Below are 24503 nucleotides of genomic sequence, written 5' to 3'. Positions count from 1 at the left end.
TCAGCAGGACTTTCAGGAGTGTCTCTCCCATGACACTCACCTATGCCTCTGGAATCATCTCATGAATTAAAAATGGGCAGATGTAGTCAAGATTGCCCTTTCCTGAAGAATACTTTTATTCAAGATTTACTTTGTGACAAACCCTGTAGTGCGTGAATTGATTTTGCATGTACTCAAAAAACCTGAAGATTTCCACCCTACATGTGCAGAAATATACCCAGGCCTATATCTCCATAATGCAAACAGCAGAAGTGGGAGGGATATCAAATCCGATGAATAATTTATTAAATATAAAATCTAACCATATGCCAAACAAGAAAATCATCAAAGGAGAACTTGACTAAAGCCTAATGTATGCAACAGAGAATTGTGTAGTGTTGACATAGTTCAAAGATACTGGTTTGCAACAATGAAACAGGGTGAGGCTGAGATCTTCAAGACGATTAGTAAGCCAGCTTCCAAGGCATCTGATTAAAATGCATGTTTTGAACAATAATTTATATAAATAAAACTGTAAATTTCAAAGTTCTTGGTCTCCAATTTTAGATTTTTATGTAAATCTGTAATCATCTTTTTGTATATTTCATTTCTGCTTTCATCTCAGACCATGTAATGGCTTTTGTCACTAAGACTTAAGTCCTCACATGGAAATGTAAGCATGTAGTTGCTTGTTATATTTATCTCAACAAAACATAATATATTAATTAGGAAAAACAAACTTACTGACATGTGGCACAGAAAATGCTGTTTTAAAGACATAGTAGAAAATAATGTTTTTAAAGGCCTTCTCCAGATCTCTCTGAAGATGCTGACAGTTTTTCCAGGACAGTGTGTACTGGAAGAGCCAACCTAGTGAAAGAGAAGTAGAATTTAGCTGTTGTGTTCACCACTCAGTCCATCTCCCAAAATGAAAAACTGTGTGGTCATTCACAGTAATCTCCAAAAGGAATAGATAGGCTGTAAGTAGTGTGCTGAGTGGTTTATTCAGTTTCTTTTGTGAGCTAATGATATCAATGAAACCATTGTAATAGTTCATAGTCCAGTTCTGGCAAATGTCTTGCCTTCCATTGTGCTTTTCAACATATTAATATAGATGTACCCAGAAAGAGATAGTCTGAACTCTCCTTGCAGGAAATAAAAAAAATTCCTTCCAGGAACTGTCCAATCCAGGAAATTACTGAAAAACCGTGGTAGAACTGAGTGCAAACTTAGTTAGTTGCAAGAGTCTGAATGAAAAGACCTCTGAAGAGAGATTTGGAAAGATTTGTCTTCAGGTCCTTTCTTCTATTTCAGCCAGAATTTTTGAGAATTGTCTCCGTAAAGAGAAAGGAAAAAAAAGTTAAAAAGCACTAAAAAATTAAAAGCACACCCTCCCCCCCCATTTTTGTTATACTGAAATTTTTTGTGCTTTTGAAAATATTAGGGAAAGTTCCAGGCATTTCAAATTTTATCATTTGGTGTTTCCTCACAAGCTTAAGTTAGTATTAATTTTTCCACTTCCTGTTTCTGAAGGATTTGCCACACTATTTTTGATCTAAAGGACACATTTCTGAAGTGTGTTCTCACTAGGCAACCAGTGTTGACCTCAAGAAAATTATGTGATGGCTTCCCAGGTTGTTTTATGTTAACATACATTTTGCAGTAAAATGTAGCTCAATTATTTCTCATACTGTCTTCTATTACACAGACAAAATGTAATCTTAACCCATATTTCTATAAATTTTAGTTCAGAATTTAGAAAAGTTAGATTGTAGTTCAAAATAATATGTGAAGTAAGTTACACTATCATCTTCTTGAAGGTTAAGACATCAGATAAGTTGTAGGTAAGTGTTTGTGTGACGGTTAGCTAAGGAGCTAGTCTTTTCTTCTGTGAACATTTAGAAAATTGATTCAATTTTGAATTAATACCTATGTCAGTATCTGCTCTTATAGCAGAATAAGGTGATGTTAGAAACAGACTTTTTCAGCTCCTGCATTTGAATTCTCTTTGAATTCCCATCCATTTGCTTTGAAGAGTGTAACTAAGGAGCTGGACTTACCTGTTTTATGAAAAAAAAATATCGTTAAAAAAAAGAAAAGTTTTAATTCACTTCTTAGTAGAGATTGCTAAAATTTATTGTCATGCTAGTAGTGTAAATTGCATTTTATCTGTTGTTTTGAAATAAAACCAGATGCATACATTCAGATAATTCATTGAATCATAGAATCACAGAATGGTTTTGTTTGGAAGGAACCTTAAAGACCATCTAGATTCTCTGTTTATGAAGAATCTCCAAGGTATGGGTTGATTAAAAGGGAAAGATTTGATAGAGCATAGCCTCTTATTGCATGCTTGTAGAAAGACTGGAAGTTTGGGCAAAGATATGGCAGTGTTGGTTAGTACATTGATTTGTATTTACTATTTTACCTAAACCACTCATAACTAAAACAGAAATAAGTACATTGAATGCAGATTTTGCAAGTCTTAAGGAGTATATTTCAAGGATGATTTTTCAGATGGAATTCCATTGGATAGGTTAGCTTGGAAAGACACAAGAAGTCCGTGATTGAACATGTGCTAACCATGGCTTAAGGCTCATAAATACTGGTGAATTTGACTTGTGCATACCTAAGTAATGATACTTGAGTACAAATCTGACATACACTAGTCTCTAAATTTCTATTCTCTCATTTCTGAAAAATTCAAAGACCTTTATCGCTCCAGATATAAAAGGACGTCCTGTCAGGTGGTATAGTCTGAGACCATAGACAATACTGGTACAGAGTTTGAGATTCTTCTGGTGTGTTTTCTGCAGTGGTTTCTGTGGATGATAAATGTGTACTGATAAATGTTCTGTGTGTTATGCTCTGTTTAAGTGTTCTGGTAACTGTTGTACCAACTCAGGTTATGGTCACTTAGGAAAGGATTCATTTCAATCAAAAATAGGCAGCTACTCTAAGCTCTTCTTTTATATTGATGGATAGAGATATTGTAATTCTTCCCATTTGTCTTAGATGAATGCTTCTTCAGGAAGAATCCTGGAGATGCCTATATCTTTCTTTATTTCCTAAAGAGAAGAATTATTAACATCAGGAAATAGATGTCCTAATGTTGTTGGCATACAGTGACAGAGCAAATTGCAGAACATTATTTAATTTCGTGTAACTTTTCACATTTTTATTTGTGTTCATTAGGCTGTCAAATGGTTTTGAAAGGCTCGTTTTGTTTTTCAGTAAGGAAAAGATGCATACCCTTGCTTAAAATTATGGTAAAGCTTAGAATAAATGCTTACAAAATGTTATTAATCTTAGCATTTCCTTTACAGAGACACAAGTATTTCCATCTCATTTTGTTTTCAGAAAATATGATACTTTCATGTTACTTTTCTAATTTACATTTTTAGTTAAAACTCTCTTGAGTCAGTGAATAATTTTTTAGATGCATAACTGAGCTTTAGATCAGCACAGTATTACTGTATACAACACTAATTAAGTTATAGCTGCTTTTAAAATTAAATACTTTTCCTGTAAAAAAAAAATAATCATTATCTAAATTACTTTAGTTGAAATTCTTGTTCCGTTGAAGTCAGTGGTCAACTGTAGTCAGTAACTGTTTCTTCATCACGATTTGTCCCTTTTAGGTCTTCATGTATATATAGTTTTATTGCGTTATATTATATCCTCGTATATATAGGAGTATATAGGCATTTCAAAAACAGATTACATAAATACAGGTATTTTTTATGCATACCAAATGTTGATATTTATATAGAGTGAAGTCTGTGATATTAATTAAATTATACTGTTGTTTTTAAAATAAGGTTTTTAATTTGTTTTATACTTCTTTTTTCCTTTTTAGCTTCCCCATGGGTAGATAAAAGTCGGACTCCAAACAAAATAGATCTGTATGATGTTCGCAGAAGACCATGGTAAACTTTCTTTAAAGGACTGATGTATTTATATAACTTTCTAGATGTAGCTGTGAAGGCAAATTTTCATGATCATTTATATCTGGTAATCCTATTGCTTTTTTATTTTTTAAAAAATCAGTTAATTCTTCTGAATAAACAATTTTCAAATCATACTGTTTCATTATGCAACATCCATTATAGTGCGTTGTACTGTTGCATTACATGGAGCTTGTAATTGGAGGATAACTATCAAATAGGCAGTTAAAAACTTTTTGTGCCAAAATCAAATGTAATTCACATCATTAGTCTGAGACATTCTTCCAGACTTTTGCAAGTGTTTATAAATGACCGACTGAGAGAGTTTAGGCTATTCACCCTGGACAAGAGAAGGCTCTCAGGGAACCTTATTGCAACCTTCCAGTTCCTGAAGGGGTCCTACAGGAAAGCTGGGGAGGGACTTTTTACAAGAGCAGGTAGCGACAGAATGAAGAGGGATGGTTTTAAGCTGGAAGAGGGTAGATTTAGACTGGATATTAGGAAGAAATTCTTGACTGTGAGGGAGGTGAGACACTGGCCAGGCTGTCCAGGGAAGTTGTGGATGCCACCTCCCTGGAAGTGTTCAAGGCCAGGTTGGACAGGGCTTTGGGCAACCTGGTCTGGTGGGAGGTGTCCCTGCCCATAGCAGGGGGTTGGAACCAGATGGTCTTTAAGGTCCCTTCCAGCCCTCACCATTCCGTGATTCTATGGTTTGCTTGGTTCATTTATTAATGCTACATTTAGTTTAGAGACCACAGAGTGTGTTCCATTACGTGCAAGAAATGTTTTCAATTGTACTCTTTATTTATTTCAGGTATATCCAAGGAGCTGCATCTCCCAAAGACATGCTTATTTTAGTTGATGCGTAAGTGTTTAATGTCTGGATATTGACGTTAGAAGTCAATAAAAGTACTTGGATGTATTGAACAAACCTGTATGCTGAAAAGGAGCATTAAGAAGTCCTTCTATGCAAGGATCAAAAATCTTGGTCCAAACAAAACACATACACAGGAAAAATAGTTCCAAAAAGCCCAAACGAGACCTGAAAGTTGTTTAAACAGGATACAAGTGGATTTTAATCACTTTAATTTTATTCTGCTTTCAGCTTCTTAATTACTGGAGTAATCACTTTAAAATTTCTCATGTGCATGCCAAGATTTGTTGTCAAACACAAACCTGAAAACAAATGTCTAGAAGCATGAAAGTAGATTTAATGAGGATTTCATGAGCCTGAAAGATGAGAATTTTGCTGAGTTTGCATGTTTTACCATACGTATTTAAAAATTGCCAAGTTCAGTTACTCTAAAACATTAATGGAAAGCGAGCGAAGAAACTAATAAAAACTCTCTCTTTGCCTTAGCAAGACTTCCTTTGTTTAACTAATGTAGATGGACTGAAGGAAGCGTTGAACCTGATGTGTCAAACATTGCTTTATGCTGAAAACATTCTCAGTAAGAGAATTTGAATTTAATGCTTTTAAATGTGGTGAAATGCTTTCATATCAGCAGTGAGTTTTATCATTTGTTATTTCTGCAGTTCAGTTTAGGTTTTGCCCTGAATCAAACAAGATGTCATTTCAGTTTCTGAAAATCTAAAGCTGTAAATCTATGTGTAGGAGTATAAAGTGTTTAGATAATGCATTGGTTCAAGGTGGTAAACTCAGATTTCTTGAAATGAAAATGAGCAAATGATGCATCATTATGACTTCATCTGAGCCACAAGACTGAGACTTTGAATGCCAATTTTGAACTTTATTTTTTATTATAATGCTGTAACAACAGTAGTGGTGAGTTGGACAACTCAGGTCAATTATTGACAATTCAAGTGTGAAAGTTAGTAATAGTGCTGGTTGGTGCTCTGTATTTTCTTTGTACATTTTAAATAAAACTTGATAAATTCAATTTTTCTATCATCTTGTGGATTTCTGTTAGGAGTGGGAGTGTCAGTGGATTGACACTGAAGCTGATCCGCACCTCAGTCATTGAGATGTTAGAGACCTTGTCTGACGATGACTTTGTGAATGTGGTTTCAGTAAGTATCTGTTATTTCAACCAAATTTTCATTGTCAACAAAGCCATAAGCAAACTATTTTTAATGCCAGGTATGAGATACTTGAATAGACTAAGAAACATAAAATATATTGCAAAATGCCAAATCTGTCTTACTGTTCTCTTGTAAAGTGTAGTAAAAGCCTTAGATTTGTTGCTATCTATGTGTTTGAGTGAAGGGCTGATTAGCTACAGTAAACAATGGAGGAAGTAAAGCAAAAATCCTTTAAACAAACTTCTGTGTAGCCAAATTCTCCTTTTCCATATATTATTCTGGTCTGTGTAGCACATCTTCTGTTTTGATTGACATATGCAGATTCTCTGAAATAACTGGTGGTTCCTAGGTTTTATATTGTGGTATGAGGTGGAGTGATACAAAGAAAGGTGCTCCTGAAAAGTTCTGAAGGTAGCAATTTGATGGGTAGCAAAGCATTTTTTTTCCTATAATGGAGGGGAGAGTCCATGAAGAAACTTAAAAAAACTCGTAATTTATGCAGAGACAATATATGTGATGTGCAGGTCAGAGGTTATTAGGAGGGTAGGATTGTATGTATTGTCAGATGAAGATGATGCTGGCTTTTTTCAGGGCTGGCTTTTCAGTGACTGAGATCTTTTAGTATAGCATCTGAAACTGTAGCACTGCATATAATATCTACACTTCAAACTTGACTTCTAGACTTTAAAAATCTGTTTTTAGATAATAGAATTTTTAAATAATTCTCTAAAAAAGTTTTGGTTTGGTTTTTGTTTTTTTGGGTTTTTTTGGGGGTTTTTTGGGGGTTTTTGGGTTTGGTTTTTTTTGGGGGGGTGGGTTTTTTGAGAGTTTGGTTTGGTTAGGTTTTGTTATTTTTAATACCACTTTGGCCTTGTTAATGTTTGCCTGGAATTTAAGGTGCAGATTCCTGGTTTTCAAGAAAGCTAAAGGCAAAATAAAATATGGCACGAGCAACTTTCAGTTTTCAGGTTGGTACCTTGGATGTCATGCTCTAGCCTTGGGCAAGGCTTTTTTTGTTTTTTATTAAGCTGTTGAATCGTAGAGCTTTGATTCTAAGGATTTAGGATGGGAACATTGACTTACTCTTAATGACAAGAGACAGCCTGCATGGTAACTCTGGAATGATTTTGGAGACAATTTTCAGCTTCTACAGATGTGTTGTAGCCAGCCTGCAGGGAGAAAGACCTGAAGTATCACTATCAGAAATCTCTTTGAACACTGCTTATTGCTTCATCTTTTGCTGTCAGTCTAGCTAGACCTTTCTTCAAGTATAGAGAGAAGCTCTTATTTGCAATGGCATTTCTTTTGTTAAAGTTTTTAATAGTGCATTAGACTGTTTTCTGTCATCTAAATTGCAGTGGAAAAAATCCACCTAAAAATTTTATTATTATTGTTAAAGGAAATAAGATTTTCATTAGTGACATTAGAGAGCTGAAATCTTGTCGTTAGGTTCACTGGTTTAAAAATAATAATATTCTAATCCTAAACAGCTGGAAATTGATTACTGCATTCGATGGAGCTGTGCCAGCTTTTGCTGTTGGAAGATCTGGACCCCCATTACATCTTGATTTACACAGCTTTCCAAACTCTTTCCTTCATTTACTCCCAGCTGACCAGAAATAGCATATCTTGATGCTAAGCCTTCCTTAGGCTCAGGGTATTTTATTAGCTAAGGTTCAGTGTTACCCTAGCGAGGACCCAGGGTTGGGATTTGTGTCAAAAAAGGACTAGAAATCCTTGAATACTTTCTACAGTACATTTTCCCAGTGGTTTCTAACTTACAATATGTAAGATCCTTTCTTGTTTGAATGAACTTCAGAGGCCCACATTAGATATTTGACTGCAGAACCGAAGATGACTTTTTTGGTTGTGCTGCATTCATCCTCAGAGGAAGGCAGCACCCACAGAAGTACACGTAACAGAACATGGCAACTCTGAATCTTTTATAAAGTGCTATGTGGTGTTGTGGATTTATTATTTAAACTTCCATATTAGATCCTTTCAGTATTGCAGTTACTTTTGTATAATCTACGTTTTCATGTATTTAGGTGACTTACATATTGGAATCGTGAGAGACCTTGTGTTCTGACATTTTCTTTCTCTAACAGAAAAGGATTTGTGTGTTATAGACAGAAAACAAATGACTGTACTATTACAAAGACTTCTTTAAACAAGAGAAGTGAAGACAGAAGTTTTTTCCTTTTTTTCAGAATTTTTCCCCTTTTTCAGTTTGCTCAGGTTTTCCACAGCTCAATCAGAGCCTCAAACCAAATTAAGCACCAGACATGACATTGCCTAAGAAAGTGATATATTATCACACTCAGTATTATTTGTTCTCAAGATTATTCATGTAAATATGTACACAGTTCTAACTTTATAAAGCATTCGTCCAGTGCAAAGTTGCTATTAGTTGCTGTGCTATTTTCCTGTATGTTGTTTTATTTTTATGTTTGATTTACATATCATGACCTTTAAAGTGAAATAGTACATTGGAACAGTCATTATTCTGATCAATCAGATCTTTGAGAATCACTTACAACTTTCATTTAAGATTATTTCTTAGAAGGCCTGAGGTCTTATCCTTATTCAAATGTTAAATTCTTTACTTTGCTGTTTAGTTTTTTCCCACTTATTCTTCCTTGTATACCTTTGGTCAAAAGTCCTGATCCTGATTTATTAGGTTTATATATTGTGCTAAAAGTCAGATAGTTGGTTAGTTCATGTCTAATTTCAAAAGAATCTTTTTTTTTCTTTTTTTTTAATGATCTGGGAATCATAACAAAATCCTCATGTGGAGGTTGAGAGAGGTGGTTCTCTCCCTCTAGTTCACTCTCCTGAGATCTCCCCTGGAGTACTGCATCCAATTCTTGAGTCCTTAGCACAGGAAAGACATGAACCTATTGGAGTGGGTCCAGAGGAGGGCCACAAAAATGATCAGAGGAATGGAACACCCTTCCTACAAGGAAAAGCTGAAAGGGTTGGGGTTGTTCATCCTGGAGAAGAGAAGGGTCCAAGATGACCTTATTACAGCTCTCCAGTACTTAAAGGAGACATATAAGAAGAATAGGGACAATCAGCTTAGTAGGGTCTGTAGCAATAGGACAAGGAGTAATGGTTTTAAACTAAAAGAGGGTACATTTAGACTAGACATTAGTAAGCCATTTTTTAGGATGAGAGTGCTGAAACACTGGAACAGGTTACCGAGAGAGGTGATGGATTCCGCATTCCTGGAGACGTTCAAGGTCAGGGTGGATGGGGCTCATGAGCAACCTGATCTAGTTGAAGATGTCCCTGCTTACTGTGGGAGCGTTGGACTAGATGGCCTTTAAAGGTCCCTTCCAACCTAAACTATTCTTCTATTTTTTGATTCTATGACATGATGATACACAAAAGATCATCATTATTCTTCACTGAATATTCCATAACAAAGAAAGCGTGTCTAAATCAAGTCTAACTCCAGTACTTTCTTCATAAATCCCAACCCCAAAATATCAACTTAATTTTTTTTTTCCTAGGTGAAAGTCATGTAGGTTGATTTGATGTTTCATGTTACTACTTAAGGACATTTGCTCTTGAAGCATCCTGGGTTTAGGCATCATTGACTAATTAAAAAGTTAAAAAAGTTAGGTGATAATTTTCAGTTAACTCAACATTAGCAGATGGACACTAGTAGTAACTGGAAGTTATCTGCAATTTTTTTTTGCCTCCTGGAACTTTTGGCCAGGAATGCAACAGTTGTTTCATGGCTTGCTAGCTTTAATAACCATAGTAAGTTTAGTAATGAGGTTCTGAGTTAACTAAAGAGCTATTTTACCACTAACCTCTGCCAAGATGTTGTCCCACAAAACCGATATGCATGATGATTCCTGCCCACAACAGAAAGACACGGATTTAAGCTCATGCCAATCACTTCTAGAAAGTGACAGGATGATTTAATCAACCATGTCTGGTATATGGAGAAATCCTAGGGAATAAAAAGCTTAAAAGTGGATGTGTTAAAATACATTAGTTCTACTGATTTAATATAATTCTGGCATTTATTTCCAGCAAAAAGAGGTTGAACAAACTATTAAGTCACGTAAAGACTGCCAGGGGTTAATATGTCATGATTTCCTCTGGGATTTGCATTTTTCTTATCTGAAGTACTGTGCTTTGTTGCAGAAGGAAAACCTGCTGTTTGAAGGAGCTTAAATGTATAAGTAATACAGCTGTTTTCCCACTAATCCGGTTATATGCTTTGATAGCAGTAAGTGGTAGATGATAGGGGCAGCAATTCCATTCCAGCACGCCATGATTTAGTGACTTGATTTCAAATGCTGACACAGAGAGTGTAATTTGTTTATGATTGTCAGTAGGCTGCCGTTTGCAGGAGAAATGTATTTCAACTTCAAATCTGCAGAGGTGGGGAAAACCACACAAATGAAAAACTTACCTTATAGCAACAGACATGTTACAGGTCAGGAGCTGTAAGACTGTTTAAAATCACTTAGCCTTGGTGAAAATCCAAACTAGTATTTACTGTTTATGAACTGGAAATTAAATGTTATAGGCATACTAGGGGTAATAGAATCATGCTCTGGGAAAACTGAAAGCTCTTCTCCTGCTCTTGTGCAGTTCTGCACATGAACTGAAGTCAGAAGAAAGGAGATTTCTGGATGAATTGATTTCAAAGTAAAAACTATGCATGCAGCCTATGAAATTATTGTTGAGAATAAAAGCAATCTGTGGAAGATACACCCCTTTTGCCACTGATTTTTAATAGCAGTTTTTTGTGTAATTTCCAAAGCTCAGTTGTTGCCAACCTACACATTTTGCCCCCCTCTTACACCCAAGTTCCTATAAGCTTTATGCCTTCCTAATTAAAGTATTTATTATATGGCAATGGAAGGGAAATTTCATAAAGAGCTTTTTATTTTATCAAAGGACTCTTCTCTTTCTGCTGCATGTTCCTTCCTGCATTGTGCAGTTCAGATTGCACCTATATTCTCTTAGATACAGGGAAATATCCCTTCCTTCTGGGAAATACTTTCTTAAGCTTATTTAAAAACTTAACAAACATATCATGGGTGGAAACCTCAGTCATACTGAAGGGAGAAGGATGCTAGATATTGCAACCAGGTAACCTGTCATGCTTTTGTTTTCTTTGTTAGGATTTTTAGATTTGTATGAGTGTACTTCTGTTCAACTGGCAAAAACTTGCAAAAATGTCTTTAAAATTCAGTTTCCTTTATTAATTCAATTTAAAGTGTTTTTAGTGAACCTTAAATTAAATTGCATAGTGAAAATGTGACTAAGTCTAATATGTGACTTAGTGACTAAGACATATTTTCTTCCTACATTTTTGAATTTTGACACAGAAGAGTTCAGTGATGGCTAGTTTCTCTAAATAACATCAGTATTTGAGAAACTCATAAAACCTGATAATAGTATCAGGGTGAGATACTGGCACAGAAGTAGTTGTGTGGATGGACCTAGAGGAGGAGATTAAGAGGATTCCTATATGAAGGGACTTGCCAGCAGACTTGCTAAAGTACTTCAATCCTTACTTTCCCATTCTCCATAATGGTTAATATTAAGGAAAAAATATAAAGATGCTTCCCATTTTTTCATTTTTTGGCAAATTAAAGAATCAAGTTCCCACTGTAGTTCTAAACATGCCTCTCTCTTACTGATTTAATCCTGAAGCAAGCAAGTAACAAATCACAGTACCTCCATTTAATCATACAGTCTCCTCAGCATCATAACTGTGTGAGGCAGCAAGCAAATATAGATTATTCCTTTATTTTTTATTTGTTGGTTTTTTTTACTTTTATTTTTATTTTAGTCATTGAAAGGCAATATGAAGGCAGGTTTAGAACTGGGTGTTGAGCTTTGTGATTCTCTTAATCTCAATCCATCCAATTGTATCATGACCTTTCAAGTTTTCTTAAAATGAATGGCTCATTTTCAAGAAAAAGAGGAATAATTATAGCTACAGAGAAACACATCTTCATAGGAGTGTTCCTTAATGGAAAATCATTAGCCATCCTTAATGGAAGGTCATTATCTGGCACCTTCCCTATTCAGGGACCAATTGAATAGGTATAAGTATTTTCCTACAGGTATGTTTAGGAAGCAATGTAGGTGCTGGACTGAAACAAAGCTTAAATAAGTTATGATCAAAATTTAGCATTCGAATTCTCAATTGCTAATAATTGCAGGTAGAGTCTAGGCTATAATTGCACTAGGCTATATATGTATGGAAATATGTGGATGGGAAATGTATCTGGGGACCTGTTTAACAAAAGTAATGAAGAAGAGTATTCTGCAAATAACAAAGGAGTTAATTTAGGCACCTGGAGAAAATTTAAGAACTATGGAAATCTAGCAATTGTTAAAAAGTTAGAAAGATTTATATTTTTTTAATGGATTAATGAGAGTAGGAATAGAAGCAAGAAATGCAGTGGTATCAACAAGATCTTGCAATTTTTGTCTGCCCACAGAATTGCAGTTTTATTTTCCTTCCCCTCTAAAGACAAAATCAAGAGAGGAGTCAATGATGCTATGTTAAAGTGTTTCAGGTGGTGCTGGAGTTGAGAGGAAATATTAGGTAGGAGCATGTTATATTACTTGGCTTTTTTGAAATGAGCTTAATTGATTAATCAGTGGGACCCTGTTCCTCAGGAAAGCAAATGACACAATTTGTATCGGGAAAAAGAAAAAGTGAAGAACCATTAGGAGTGAGACTTCTTGAAGTCTTCATCAAACATGGTGAACTAGAAATCTTTTTACAGCTTCATTGACACATTCCACCTAAATACTGTGTGGATTGATGGTTTGTTTTCTCTCCTGGAAGCCAGGTGATGAGTATTTGAACTCAGATTTTCAATGTGTGTCTCTTCTTTGTTGTGTCTGAATACGGTTACATAAATGTGGATTGTGTCACTAATTTAACACAATAGGAATTGGCTCAGATTTTACCAAAAAAAAGATCGTAGATGTCTTCTCTGAGGAGTGGAAGTGGGTCGTGGTTGATTGCTTGGTTCTTGAAAGCCTTTTCTCACAGTCCTGAGTGAGTCATCGGAGAAGCTGGACTTCAGATATCCTCTCAAACTCAGAGAATTTGACCTGTTTTGGCTGGTCTGGAGTTCATAAATAAATTGTCTGATAACTGATTTGATCACAGCTGAGAAGTGCTGTCACTGGGGGAAGATCTTGTGTCCGTAGACTTTCAAGACTGTCAGATAAAAGCACTGCAAGAATCCCTAGTGGAAGCCAAATAAATTTGAATGGCACATTAATAGTTAATATGACTTAGCAAATTAAAAGGAAAGGTCTTGTTGTCTTCATATCAATATTTAATGTTTTCCTGGAAGATGCACTTTAAGCAAGTATCTACTACTAAATGTAGTTGTTAAGGTCTATTACAAAAGTAACCAAGGGAATTTTATCTACTACTGAATGTAGTTGTTAAGGTCTATTACAAAAGTAACCAAGGGAATTTTACGGACCAGTGATATGTGGGTGGTGAGACAGTATGCAAGAGGTCAGATTGCCCCTTTTAGCCTTAAATCAAGAATACGTAAAGGTTTTGGTTGGTTGGTTGGTATTTTTTGTTTTGTCCTGCTGACTTAAATGTTCATCCCCAGTAGCTGTTCATCATCCACCTTCATTACTAATGGACAGAACAGTATTTGATCATCGTTGTGTGGAAGGGTATTTTAGCCTTCAAATACTTTGACCGTACTTTACCATAACAATACTTAACCATAACTTTTGCCTTCATCTTTGTTAATAGGGAATATTTACCAGGTACTTCTTTCTTCTCTGTGTATACTTAACGGTTTAGACATATCTATCTAGTGACAGATGTGTATCTAAGCTTTCTCTTATCCCCAGTGTGCTTAAAAATTCCTTGTTAACAGTATTTTAGAGTTTTTAACCACCTCTACAATACTGTTTGTGCAGTAAGACAGAACAGCAAATACTTATTTAAAGCAGACATATACAGACATGATAAAGTGGTGAAAACTAAGTGTTACTGTGTTGTCTCAGTGTTAATACTCCCTATGGTACTTGCTTGCAACTTTTTTTTTTCCTAATATCTGGGTTGAAATACTATACCAGTATGTAAAACCAATATAACACAAAAATGATGGTGAAGTTAGTGCAGGGTCTCTCTCTCTGAGAATTACAGCTAGCACCAGGGACCATCTCCAAAAGCCAAATTGCCGTGTTCAGCGCAGAACTGTGCTCAAGCTAATAAGCCTTTGTAAAAGTACGGACAGACAGATCTCATGCAGAAGCTACTCACATTTGTATTTGAAGGCCATCTAGCCATATTTGATATATTTCTAAGGAATTTAGAAAGAAAGCATGTGTTTCAACAATTTTGTCCTGATTTCTCATTTCAAATGTGCATTACATAGAGACACACCATTCATGGCGCTGCTGCTTCCTTTGAGGACGCACGTAGAATCAGTCTCGAGGAGAAAAGACAACACAGAAAGAACTGCGCCTTCCCAATACCGCCTAAGGAGACTTTCCGCTGTGCCTTTTGCGACCGGACTTGCCTATCCCGCATCGGCCTTTTTAGCCATCAGCGCGCTTGCAGCAAGCAGGGGTGGTGTCCTTCCCTTATCTTCATTCGAAAAGCCTAGCCATGATGATGACATAGCTACAAATAAACTTGAGAAGCCTTTAGAAGATGAAGTTATTTTTCTTTTAGAGTTACAGAATAATGAACAAGCCATCTGAATTTAGGGATTTTTTTTTGTTTACACATATATTAATACCTGTTAGGGGAAAGCATATCATGCTAGCTTCAACACCCCAAGAGAGGTGAGACTGCCACAGCTCCATGCCACAGATCCAATCAGCAGTGAGGCTGAAAATGTATTCCCAGTGGGCACATTCACACAGGGCACCTGTATATACCATGTAACATATACGAGGCCACCAGCCACAGAGGTAATATAGAAAAACACAAAGCACTCGTGAACACAGGCAGCACCAACAGCCTCATCCTGCTCCCCTCTCTGGCTGAGCGGGATGGAAGTCTGCTGGTGAGGAAAAAAATATATATGTATTGTGCATGTGTGTGGATGTACACACACACACACATACATGTATATATATGTATACCTGTGTACTGTCTGGATCCCTCCAGCAACGGGGCCTGGACACTCCATCCGCTCAGTAACTGCCACCCAGACATACAAGCCCCTGTGGCTGCAACCCTGTTAAGTTAGTGGTAGAGACCATCTCATTGCACACACGCAGAGCTGGCTGGGACTCCTCCATGATCACACTTTTACAGACACACATGGGTTTCACCTCTAGAGAACCCCCAGACCAGGACCTGGAACTCACTCCAGGTGCTGGGACCATGGACACATGGGTCCCTGTGTCCCACAGTCCCACTCCAGTTGCTGGCACTGAGCTCCTCTCACTTTAGACTCTCCAACAGCTGCAGCATGGACACACGAGCCCTGCAACCCAGGGTCTGACTCCGGTTGCTGCACTCACACACCCATGCACACACAAACAGGACAGAGAGTCCCTCACCCAGGAAAAGAGGTAAAAATTGAGTTTAATAAGAAGGCAGGACAGACAGATGAGATGCAGGACATAGGACAAGCATACTGACCAGCAAACTGTTTGCATGGGACCAACAGTTTTTCCCTATACCCTTCTATTTCCCCACAGTTTTATTGCTTGGATAGTGGAGGTGCTTGTCTGTCTCCACTGGCTGTAGGAGGAGCCTGGCCCACTGTCCTGGACTGAGCTTCCTATTAAAAGATCACTGAAATGAGATGAGCTGAACCATGCTATCTCTGCTCAGCTGAGAAAGCAATAGGGAGTCAGTGGGAGTAAGAACAACATGGATTTTGGGGGTTTTTACTCCTTTTTTTATTCTTCTTGTGTGTTACTGTTTGCTTTAACATATCAGCTAAGTTTTGACTCTCGTGTTATTAACTGTAACTTTAGGTATGTAAGAGAGAAAAGAAGAGGAAAGAGTTGGAAAAGGAATGGGTCAAATCTTAAAGTAAGATCTGTTTCCTTTTAGATCTGTCACATAGTATTAATTCTAGGGAACAGAGTACTTGAGTGCATGAGGAGCCAAAGGGAATGGAAATTAGAAGCTGAAATTCTACATTAGGATGTCAGGAGAGGGATGTTGCTGGAAACTGCACATTTATTGCTGTGCAGTATAGCTGACAATTCCAGATGACTAGAGAAGTCACCTCCATTCCCACTTTGAGGGATTGCTTTGGGCATCAATACAGATTTTTATTGTCTCCTCTTATAGTTGTCAAATGTCAGGAAGTCAGATATCTAACAGCACATGGCACAGGCTTCTGTGACTTCCAGAATAAATCCTAGCTCTCTACAATATTAGTAGTATTTAAAATTATTAGTTTAGTAGTATATAAAACAAGGTCATAGCTCTACCTTATGGTTCCACTGGTTAATAAACCTGTTGTTGGCTGTTTCCAGTTTCAGAATGTATAGAAAAGGACAAGTCTTGCTAAAGAGCCCTGCTACATGTCAGATGTATCATCGATCCTGTGAGTTTTTATGATACATCAGATGCTGGACCAAAAGTTTGTTTCTGAGTCAGTTTTCCAACCAGGAGACAATTTTTAGGGAGCATTGTGACAGTGTAATTGAAAATGTATGGCGAGTGAATGATCTCTCGAACAATGAACTCATGCCTTATGAGTTCTGAAGTGACTGAGCTGGGCTGGCTTTAATGATTTTGCTAAAGAAGGATGACTCACTGTGTTAATGAAAAAAGAAGAAGATGCAGGCTGTCCATAAGGTTTGGGACAGGCTGGGGACTATTTTTTGTATGGTGCCCCTTTTTAAAATTATTTTTCCATATAAGCCATCTATTTGGCAAGTGAACATTTTAAGACATGTGTGGCAAGGTGTTACTTTGGTGTGAATCTAAAGGTTCTCTTAACTTAGGCAAAAAATGAATGAAATACTCATAAACTTGTCAAGTCTCCTGCTTTTCCCTCCTATCTCACACTTCCCTGCTTTTGCAGTGGCATCTCACACTTCAGCAGTGTTCTGCCTCAACCTCCTTACTGGTGAAACCCCGGGGCACTGCGCACAACCAGACACAATGCTCTGCCCTGCAAGGGTGACAGGCACATTTAAGTCAAACCATGGGAATATAGAGGTGACACTGTAGCCTCCTGCCTTCCCCCAGTTATGTGGCTTGATGCTGAAGTGTATGTCTAGCTTGTAATTTGGTGCACTGACTAAATATTAATCTTGCTTCTGATGCCCTGAGTAGCAACCTTACATAACCAGTGAATTTACAGATAATGGCTTAATAGTCAAACCTTTTATCTCTGGAGACCAATGATAAGACATGAGGAAAGAAGAAGAAGCTGCGTCAGGGGAAGTTCAGATTGGACACTGGAAAAAGTTCTTCACCAAGAGGGTGGTCGGCCACTGGGACTTGATCCCCAGGGAAGTGGTCATGGCACCAACCCTGTGCCATGTGCCATCTCAATGATGCTCTTTGTCATATGGTTTAGTTTTAGGTTGTCCTGCTACGATCCTTATGGATCCTTTCCAACTTGAGATACTCTGTGATTTTATGATTTACCTTTTCGGTGAGCATATTTCATGTTCTAAACAACTGGATTTTGACTGAATAAAGATGTCCTCAGTCAAATTATAATAATAATTTTTAAAAAAGCCTACAATATAATTTTCTAGAAAGCTTCTTGTTACAACCCTCTCCTACAATGTAGCAGTGACATACAGTGCAGACTACAGGACTGCAGCTCTACAGTAGTGCAATTCTTCCAATCAGCCAGGTCTCTGGAGAGGTGCTGAAGTTTACAGAACTGAAATTTTCAGTAGAATTCAGAAACTGGTGATCTTCAGAAAGTAATACATCTCAGCTTAGCCACAGCATGATGAAATGACCATAGATGAGTTCATCTTGCTAAGCTAATTCGTTTTTCAGCCTAAGCTGATGTTCTGTGTTGCAACTCTGTGTTTTGCAGTGCAGTATCTTGCTTTATGGTCTGAACATTAATCCTTTTGTACTCAGTAGGAGCTTTGCATTGATTTATGTGCAAACAATAGTATTGGTTAGAAAGATTAACAAAGTTAACTGAGAGCAAATTTTGGCCCAGTATTTGGTCCTTTCCCAAATATTTATTTCATATCATGCCTCAGTATTTTTCCAGCAGATATTTAGTGATCTAGCAGTTTTATTCTTGTTGAATGCTGCTACCTTTGATCCGTCAAGAGTCCTTTCAGCAATTTAGTATTAAGCATTTTTGCACCTTATATATATTCTGCCTACAATACACACTTATGCTTCACAATGAAATGTGATACATTTTAAATTTTAAGAAATACCAGTGGTGTAAATTGACATAATCCTAATGTTATTTCATCCTGTACTCGCAGATCAATTTAAGAAAGCAGGAGTGCTCCTTCTGAGTACTAGTATAAGGTTTTTACATTTTCTGTACAATGTATATGTAGAGTTGTTGTATACATGAAGACTATCTCCATGCAAGTCATAATAGGGGAGGAAATAGTTGATCTATGGCAAGATATGAATGCTGAACTTTAACACCAGGTATTGTTTTTGGCATGTCAAATTGCAAACCTTTACTGCTTGAACTGCCTCAAATTTTCTGTGTACCGAGATCTACATGAGAATAAAACTTTGCAAATTGCTTTCTTACTATTCTCTAAATGGGTTCTGATAAATATTTATAATATCTTCTCACTGCTGGAATATAGATTGCAACTGACCTTATTCAAGATTCAGTTATTCTTGAGATTAACCCTAAAATCCTATTACCAAGCCTACAGCAGCAGGGAAAAAAGGAAAAGAAAGCAGTAAAGCTGGATTTAGCTACAAGACGAAAGCCTGATGAAATCAGATCCATTTCACTATTGCTCATTTAATATGTATGGATACAACTGGGTCACCAAGCTGATTTAGCCATAAGGTAGAAGTAGCATAGCAACAAACCTCAGCAGATTGGAAGTCAGCAGCGGTAGTGTCTGATTTGGTCTTCAACAAGCTGACTGTATTTTTCTCAATTTTCAGTATTCCCGAGGTGATGTTTCTGATTTATTCAGCTGTCATGATCTTGGTATTTTAAATGTGTAAGTTTTGTCTCTGTAGCAAGTTTAATTATAGGAATTACTGCTTTGTTCAAGTTTATATGATTTTCTAGATAAAGTAAATATTTCTGAAAGTTTAATGATAACACAGTTTATAGTTTCAGGCAGGGTCTTACTTAGTGTCAGAAGTTTTGGAGGGGTAGGTTTTTAGGGATTTTGGGGGGTTTGGGGTTTTTTTTCCAATTTAGAAGTAATTTCAGGAGATTCTGATTAAACATGCTATGTTGAATCAGTAGATGTTAGTAAACTAACTGGGATGAGTGAAGAATAGGGAGGCAGCAGGAAAGGATGCTTAGGAAAATCTGGATTTTTAATGAGATTTGAACGTTATAACTTTTGCACATTTTGGAGATGCAGACAGACATTTAGATAGGAGGTTGGTTGAGAAATGTTAACTTTTGCAACTTTTCCATGTGAAAATTTTCCTTAAAGGAGTAATTGTGGATTTTTATGTTCCTGCTTTTTTACTCATTTGACATACAAGAGTAGTTAAGTTTTTTAGTTGTAATGAGAAATTTATGCTATTCAGAGAAAGTGCCAACAACCTCCACCAGAAGTGTAAAATTTCCCATTTCAAGATAGCATTTGTAAGACCAGTTCAACTTTTTTTGTTTTAGTACCACCTAGTGACCAAAACCTGAAAATGTTTTTTAAAAGTTTAATTTATTGGTTTTAACTTATATATGTTGTTGCATTTTCCATTAATGAGGTGATGTACAAAAGACTTTGTGGCTTTGAGGTTGGATTGCAGAGCTAGCTCTTCTTTCCTCAATTGCTTTCCTGAGGATTTACATAAAATTTTTACTATCCTTACTGAGAACTGTGGCTTCGTACAGTGGGTTACTGTTTTGTCCAGATAGTATCTGATAAATGTTGACTGAAGCTTGCTTTCTTGATCATGCCATAAAAACAACCACATACATAAAATAAACTGCTTTAAACTAATTATATATATACACATATGTATGAAGATATCAGGTAGAATAGAAAACAAAAAAGTTATTGACTGTAAGATATAGTACTAAGTACTTTCCAATCAAGATATATTAATGCCTCAAGATAGTACTCTTTAATTCTTTATAATCTTTCTTCTTATGCTGCTGTTTTTGATGTCTGCTTGTTTTGCTAGCATTACACAAAGTGTGAATTCTCAGACAGTGCAATGAAGGGAATGTTTTAGGTTTCCTTTCAACAAGCAGAATAAATTTAAATGTTTTATTTGTATTTAAATAATCTCATACACTCGCCAAAGGAATGAGTGACATTGGATTTCAGATTTATATCCCTTATACACCTCAGGAGATGGAGATATATTTAGATATATAGAGAGGGATAGATGGATATACAGAAGAGAATTTGAAACATCAGTTTATTTTCATCAGCCTGTGAAATCAGAGATTTTTCTCTCTCAGTACTGTAGTCTTCAGAATGACTCACATTAGCTGTGTGTGCATTTTGAAGAAGGTTTTAAGTAAGAAGATGTTTATGAGAATTCATTCTTTAAGAATTTGTACCCTATTTGACCTTGTGGTTTAAATGGTCTGTATTAAAATAACTAATATCAAATTAATTGGCAAATTTTAAGACTTGGAGTTGTTTGCACAAAGGAAAGGGGAAAAGCATACTGTGGTGCTCTAGCAGTGGAGAATTGACATTAAAGCTTCTGGCCATGTCTTTGCCTCAAATTTACTTGTTTTCTTCCCTGTTGCTTCAGTTTTTACCAGTAAAATGAGAACAGTTCTGAGCTATTTCACAAGGAGTCCGAGACACTCAGTAATATTTGAAAATGTCTGTGATGCTAAAGAGTGGAAGTCCCTGGGTGTTATATGCTATGTGTTACTTGCTAAAGCTCGTCAACTCGGGAGAGGTTGGATGGCATCTGCAAAAGAGAGATTTATCAAAAAATTTCCCAGTAGATAAGCCAGTTGGTATCTATTCAGCAGGTAATATATTGAACTGAATGCAGTTTTGGGAAAAAAAAACCATGTTTTTCTCTCATCTATTTTGTTTGCTTTTTTTTTTCCCAAGAGTGCTTCATAGCTTTGATCTTTCTTCTTATCTCTCTCAAATTTTTTTCAGTCCTAGTACATCCCACTTCTGAATACTGATCCCTTCTTTCTTCATTTCACAGGTTTTTTCCATGAGGGTTTCCCCACACCCCGTCTGCTCTTTTGTCTTATACTGTCAGCATAATGATAACACCTGTCTGTACCATCTCTTGTTACTCTTCTTTTTTTTTTATCTAACATCATATCCACAGAGTGCTTAGAGTGGGAACAGATAGAGGAAATAAATCAACGTCTCTGTTTCAATTCCCTTGAATCTTCCAATACCCTGGTGTTGGGGTTGGAGTTTTAATAATTTAAAAGAAGGATGGACTTAGTGAGAGGAGATTGAGACTCTGGAAAAGCAGAGGGCTTTAGCAATGCAGAACTATTCTAGAATCAGAAGAGAGTTTCACAATAACAATCCCTTCTCTTGTCCATCCATTTAGTTCATGGGTTGCTATGGCTTGCAGAGATCCATTTGTTTGGAGGAGCCCACAGCCCAGTGGAACTACCCAAGGAAGGGGAAGTGTCTCTAGCATTTAGATATTTCACTGCAGTTCCGTATAATTTTCTACTGGTTTTGCAAGTTGATCCTTCTCTGAATAGGAGGATAAAGACAAAGTCCTTGTAAGACTGTCAGATTAGTATTTTTGTTTCTGACCTTCTCCAGAAAGACAAGATTCAGGCAGCATTAAACTCAAACCCCTTTGTTCAGAGTTTCCTGTTAAGTTGAATTGATTAGCTTAACTTTCAAGTTACTCTGTTGGTCCATATATGGCCCAGGATTATACTAGTGGCTTGAGGTCAACTAGATGGAGTTCTCTAACACTCTTAGTGCACCAGTAACAGACTTGAGTGTTCCTGCCCAATCCTGTGAGTAGGAGGTCTTCATTTTCTCAGACCCGAGGATCTAGGGAGATTCCAAAGGCTGAAGCTGCAAAATAATATAAATAAATTTGGTTGTGAGAAATAATCTAGTGAAAAATGCATCCACATCCTATATATCTTGCTATATAATTAGAGGACAAATTTAATTATATTGATTCTTCATGATACTTTAAAGTAAAAATCTACGGTTCTCCTGCTTTCCATGATTTCCAAGTGTTTTGCTGCAAGCTCCTTTTATTTTAGCGTAGATAAGGAATAAGCTTTTTATATAGTTGAAAAAGTAGAAGCTGTCACTGATGTTGACATACTGTACAGTGTGGATTTAGATCTTAACAATTGAATGGTTTGCCTACAAATGTCATCTGTTGTTTTGTAAGTGACTCACTGAGCCTACAGCATGGTACACAAATTCCATTTATTTTCTTTTTACCACAATAGCATTTTTGTGACATATGTTTATCTTTGCAGCAATAATTAGGGGGAAATGTCAGTCTGATAAATACCTAACTGACATGTTTTATATAAAAACAGAGAGAGTATTTTATTCAATAAAGTATGGATTGCAATTACTTTAATTTTACACCTTTGATAGAATTTGATTTTATAAGAATGTGGACTTTCTGAAGTGACAACTGTTTTTTGAAATCTGGTGTGTTCTTCCTTCCAGTTAAATACTAAGTATCTGAATGTATTGTTAACTGGTTTTCAAGAAATCATCCAAACCTAAATAAGCATTATTAAGGTACTTAGGAGACAGGTAATGTCTTCTAATGACCAGGAATCATTAAAAGCTTGTTGCGGGTGTTTTGGCTTTTCGTACCTTAATGTGTGAAAAACTGTAATGCTGCTATTGCTGTTACATTTCAGATGAGTGTAACTGAAACCTGACTCAGTTTGGTTAATTCAAAATTACAAATGGTCCTCATATTTGTCACATCATCAAGCTGGTTAAAAAGCAAAATTATTTTAGTGAAAAGCCAGTTTTAAGGGCAATCTAAAGGCTTTTATGCTTGAAATCCTTCCATAACTTCAGTATTATACTGGAATTCACATTAATTAAATTTAGCCCTGAATTTTGTTGCCCCCTTCTGATAATTTTTTCAGTCACATTTCAACTTTCAGACTTGCATTCACTCCCTAGCACACAGGTAAATGTTCATTTTGGAGGATTGTAGTTCCATCTACTGATTCCTTTACCTGATCAAAAACTCTTCTCATCTGCTTTGTTGACTGATGTTAACATTAACATCAACTGATGTATTTGAAAACAGACACCTCATATTTTCTTAATTACAATACAGCATTTGCAGACTTTGGTTAATGTAACTCCATTCTACAAATGTATTACTTCTCTCCTCAATTTTACGTCAGCATTTGTCAGTCAGTAGATGCAGGTATTTTGACCTTGTCCCTTTGTTCAGTTTGCATCATGTGTAAGTATTGTACAACACAGTTTACTTGTTAACTGCTTAAACAGTTTGAGGCAATATTCCTGTTAATTTTTAATATATCATTTTTGTATCCATAATTACCAATCCATATGCTAGCTACCTGACCTTCATAGAAATAATTATCCTGATTCGCAGAACTCTGGTAGCAAGCAATTTAGATTTGGTTTCATGTTAGTGACATTTCAGGGAGAGATTTTCACATGAGCACCTAAACTGCTGTTTGATATAGCCCAAGACAAAACATACACTGACTGTAAGATTGAATTTATTGTTACTTTTATATTAGCTTTCTGGATAATTTGCATATATTGTCACTGACAAAGCAGAATAGTGTTTTCATTCTGCTTTCTCAGATGAAGTTCTGAGATGACTTTTGTAGAGCAGAAGCTGGTTTTCTCCTACTTTCCAAGTACAAGATCTGTACTCTCATCCCATCTCCCAAACAAAATTAATTTTCAGACATTATCTTTTTAAAATTACTTTACATCAGTAATTCTCCCATCATGGCTACAAAGCTACATTAAGGCAAACTGAAATAATTGCACAGCACAATACTGTTTTCACTCCCACGTAGTTAATGTTCCTAATAATCATCGGGTGATTTATTGGTTACTTGTGTAAGAAACTTTTATAAGAAGCTTCTATAAGAAGCAGTGTTCTGCATCAAAGTGAATTGGTTACAGTTGTGTGATTGTTTCATGATTTTTTCCTAAGCAAAGCAGCAAAACATGTTCCTTAAGCACGGCAACTAAAAGCCACCACATAATATTGAGGGGAAATGGAAAAATGAATGACCATAATTGGTTTTAGTCAGGGGAAAAAACTTTTATAAAAGATAACGGCTCCAAAAGGACACAATGGAAATGTTAGAGTTCAGTTGGGAGCCTTATATTTTAGTCACAGCAGAGGATTGGTCCCACCAAAATTATTCTTTTCTGGGAAATATGGCTTACATTAAAAGAAAATTTAAGCTGAAAATTTGCCACGTGTTC

General features: G+C 36.3%; 1 protein-coding gene across 1 annotated transcript in view; it reads left to right on the top strand.

Annotated features, from left to right (window-relative positions):
* The window catches only part of LOC104542780 (voltage-dependent calcium channel subunit alpha-2/delta-1-like), a gene marked incomplete at both ends in the record, with an annotated part of 141820 nt that overhangs the window by 91104 nt on the left and 26213 nt on the right, over positions 1–24503 (top strand). Inside the window, 3 exons of the mRNA XM_010187209.1 lie at positions 3839–3908; positions 4741–4791; positions 5858–5957. Of these exons, the coding sequence (XP_010185511.1) occupies positions 3839–3908; positions 4741–4791; positions 5858–5957 (221 nt within the window). The remainder of the gene's footprint in view (positions 1–3838; positions 3909–4740; positions 4792–5857; positions 5958–24503) is intronic.

Source organism: Mesitornis unicolor, unplaced genomic scaffold, assembly GCF_000695765.1.
Source record: "Mesitornis unicolor isolate BGI_N332 unplaced genomic scaffold, ASM69576v1 scaffold1896, whole genome shotgun sequence".
NCBI lineage: Eukaryota > Metazoa > Chordata > Aves > Mesitornithiformes > Mesitornithidae > Mesitornis > Mesitornis unicolor.
The sequence above is the reverse complement of the archived record's forward strand: the minus strand, read 5'-3'. Positions and strand labels throughout refer to the sequence as shown.